Below are 2,500 nucleotides of genomic sequence, written 5' to 3'. Positions count from 1 at the left end.
CTGAAACAAGTTCGATCTCCGGAGAACTCCGAAAAAAGCACCAAACACGCAGCCCAGAACACAATATCTTGCCTACACTCAAGGTCCAGCTGGCTTTTTATTATGTGTAGTAATTCAGGGGTGATTGGGGTTTTCTTATCAGTGGCACACCCCTTGCATTTTTCGATGCCCTTAAGTGTTGTCTGGACGTACCACGAGTCCCTGAATGGGTGCGGCAAGCCGCTTTCAAGATGAAGAATGCGAATAATGTTGATGTATTGCTTGATGGAGGACGGTTTCAAACCTCGGGCTAGGTACGCTGCGTATTGCGCAACAGTCTGCTCGTTCACAGGCACTGGCATTATGTCCATCTCCCCACAGAAACGTAAATACGAGGTAAGGTGGATGCGGTAAGTCTTCCTAGTGTTATCAGAAAAGGCACTTGCTCTGTAATCCAACACTTCTGCCGTCAGTTGCGCCCCTAATGGGGGCTGCTGGTCTGAAAAACAAGGAACAACAGGGCTTGGTCAGACATATGGTCACACAGGTTGATGTCGGGGGGTCTCCCCCGGTGCCAGAATGTCAACAGACGCACTAAGTCTTCGCGCCGTCTGGGCTCATGGAGGCGGGAAATTGTGTCAGCCATGATGTTTACACTACCAGCCACATGTATCGCCGCGATTTTGCAGTTCACTTTTGCACATTCCCACGCCATTTTACGGAGCAGACTGTTCACATACTTATTAGTCGATCTGCCCTTATTAATGATAGCTTTTGCGACAGTACTATCGGTATGAATAATCACTTCTTGTCCGCACCACATCGGAGCCCATCGTGTCACTGCTTGCACCACAGCGCACACTTCTTTATAGTTAATATGTAGCTCCTTTGCTGCCTGCATGTCTTTTTCAAAGATGGTGTACTGCCAGTCACCTTGCCAAAAGGCACCCGCTGCAATATTACATGCATCTACATGAACATGCTGTTTTGCATTGTGAAAATAATATACTGTGCCGTTAAATACATGCATAAAAGAAAGCCACCATTGTACATCCTTATGAAATTCGCCAGATAGTTTCGCTTTGTGTCGCTGCTGCTGAAGGGGTTTAATCGTGTCCAGTATCCGCCGCAGAAAGAATTTTCCTCCTCTGACAGCCTGACAGGCCCAATTAAGGGACCCCGCTATGCTTTGTAGCTGAGTTTTTGTCGCGCGCTTCTTTCCTCGGATCTGGAGGAGTCGCTGCCGCAGTTGCTGCAACTTGTCACTTCCAAGTGACAGGGTGTTGTTTCGCGTGTCGATGTCGACACCGAGAAACGTGATACGTTGAGTAGGCCCCACCACCTTCTTCCAGCTAATGTTGAAACCCAGTTCCCTCAATAATCTAATTAAAGACAGTAACATGTCATTGCACTCTTGTCTGGTAGCTGCTACCAGAAGAAAATCATCAATATACGCTAACACACCTGGCATGCCTTTCCGTGCCATGCATCTGCGAATAGCTTGCGACAGGCGATGGAAGTGTGATGGCCCTACGTTGCTGCCAAAAGGCAGCCGACTGTCAAAGAGATAAGTAGGTTTCTTTTCACCTGTGAAATGCCATTTCAGCCCAGTCATACAATAATCGTCCGGACTGATGCATACTGACCGATAGGCGGACTGCAAGTCTACTTTTGCACACCAATACCCTGTCTTCGCTAGGGCGCACGCGTCAGATACGGTTTGAAATTTAGCTGACTCAGGTATAGAATAGTCGTTCATTGCCCTACCTGTGGGTTTGCTAGCGTCATGGATCAACCTGATGCTGCCATCATCCTTGGGAATCGCAGCGATAGCGCTTACCACAGTTGGTTTTCTACTAGCTACAATGTAATAACCTTTTTCTATCTGATCTAATAGCTCTTTTTCCACAGCTTTATGGTGTTCGTTCGATGACCTATGGTTTGTTTGCTCTACGTCTAGTACGCCTGCCCTACTCTCTTCTGTTACACGGAAACCGTTTCTTATGCCATCTAATAAAAAGGTTTTGTCGTGATCGCCTTCTAGCACCTTGTGCCACATTTGAGATTTAGCATTAATGGAATCACTATTTCCGAGAAATTCGCACTTATTGGAATCTAGCTGAGGGAACGGGCTGTTGAAGGTGGGGCCTACCGTTTTGTCGGCAATTCGTTGCGCTGTGTCCTAGGCTGGGGAGGTGGTAGCTGTCACTTTGTGGTCCTTGCCGGGGTGGCCCATGCCGCAGGTGTCGCAGACGTGGAGGAATCTGCAGCGGGACCCATAGGGACAGTCGCCTTTGTTGGTATACAATAAGCACACTTCCTTCCCGTTGGGTCCCGCTGGTCGCCGGGAACCGCCGCTGGCCGTCGTAGCCTTGCCGCCCTTGTTGTCTTGGACGCCATGCTGGAGCCGGTCCCGCAGGATCACCGTGGACAGGTGGGGGTTGGGGGTTCCCCACTTGAATCCGCTGGACGACTGGCGCCTTCTGTACTCGTCGTCGTACAGAAGCACCGACTGCCACAA

General features: G+C 49.4%; 1 protein-coding gene across 1 annotated transcript in view; it reads right to left on the bottom strand.

Annotated features, from left to right (window-relative positions):
• Positions 1-2,038, bottom strand: part of LOC138945839 (inositol 1,4,5-trisphosphate-gated calcium channel ITPR3-like) — a 183,155-nt gene extending 181,117 nt beyond the window's left edge. Inside the window, exons 1-3 of the mRNA XM_070317353.1 lie at positions 1,954-2,038; positions 1,444-1,566; positions 284-478 (exon numbers count right to left, since the gene is read on the bottom strand). Of these exons, the coding sequence (XP_070173454.1) occupies positions 284-478; positions 1,444-1,566; positions 1,954-2,038 (403 nt within the window). The remainder of the gene's footprint in view (positions 1-283; positions 479-1,443; positions 1,567-1,953) is intronic.
• Positions 2,039-2,500: the final 462 nt, after the last annotated feature.

This window comes from Littorina saxatilis, linkage group LG13 (genome assembly GCF_037325665.1).
Source record: "Littorina saxatilis isolate snail1 linkage group LG13, US_GU_Lsax_2.0, whole genome shotgun sequence".
NCBI lineage: Eukaryota > Metazoa > Mollusca > Gastropoda > Littorinimorpha > Littorinidae > Littorina > Littorina saxatilis.
This window is presented reverse-complemented; position numbering and strand designations above follow the sequence as displayed.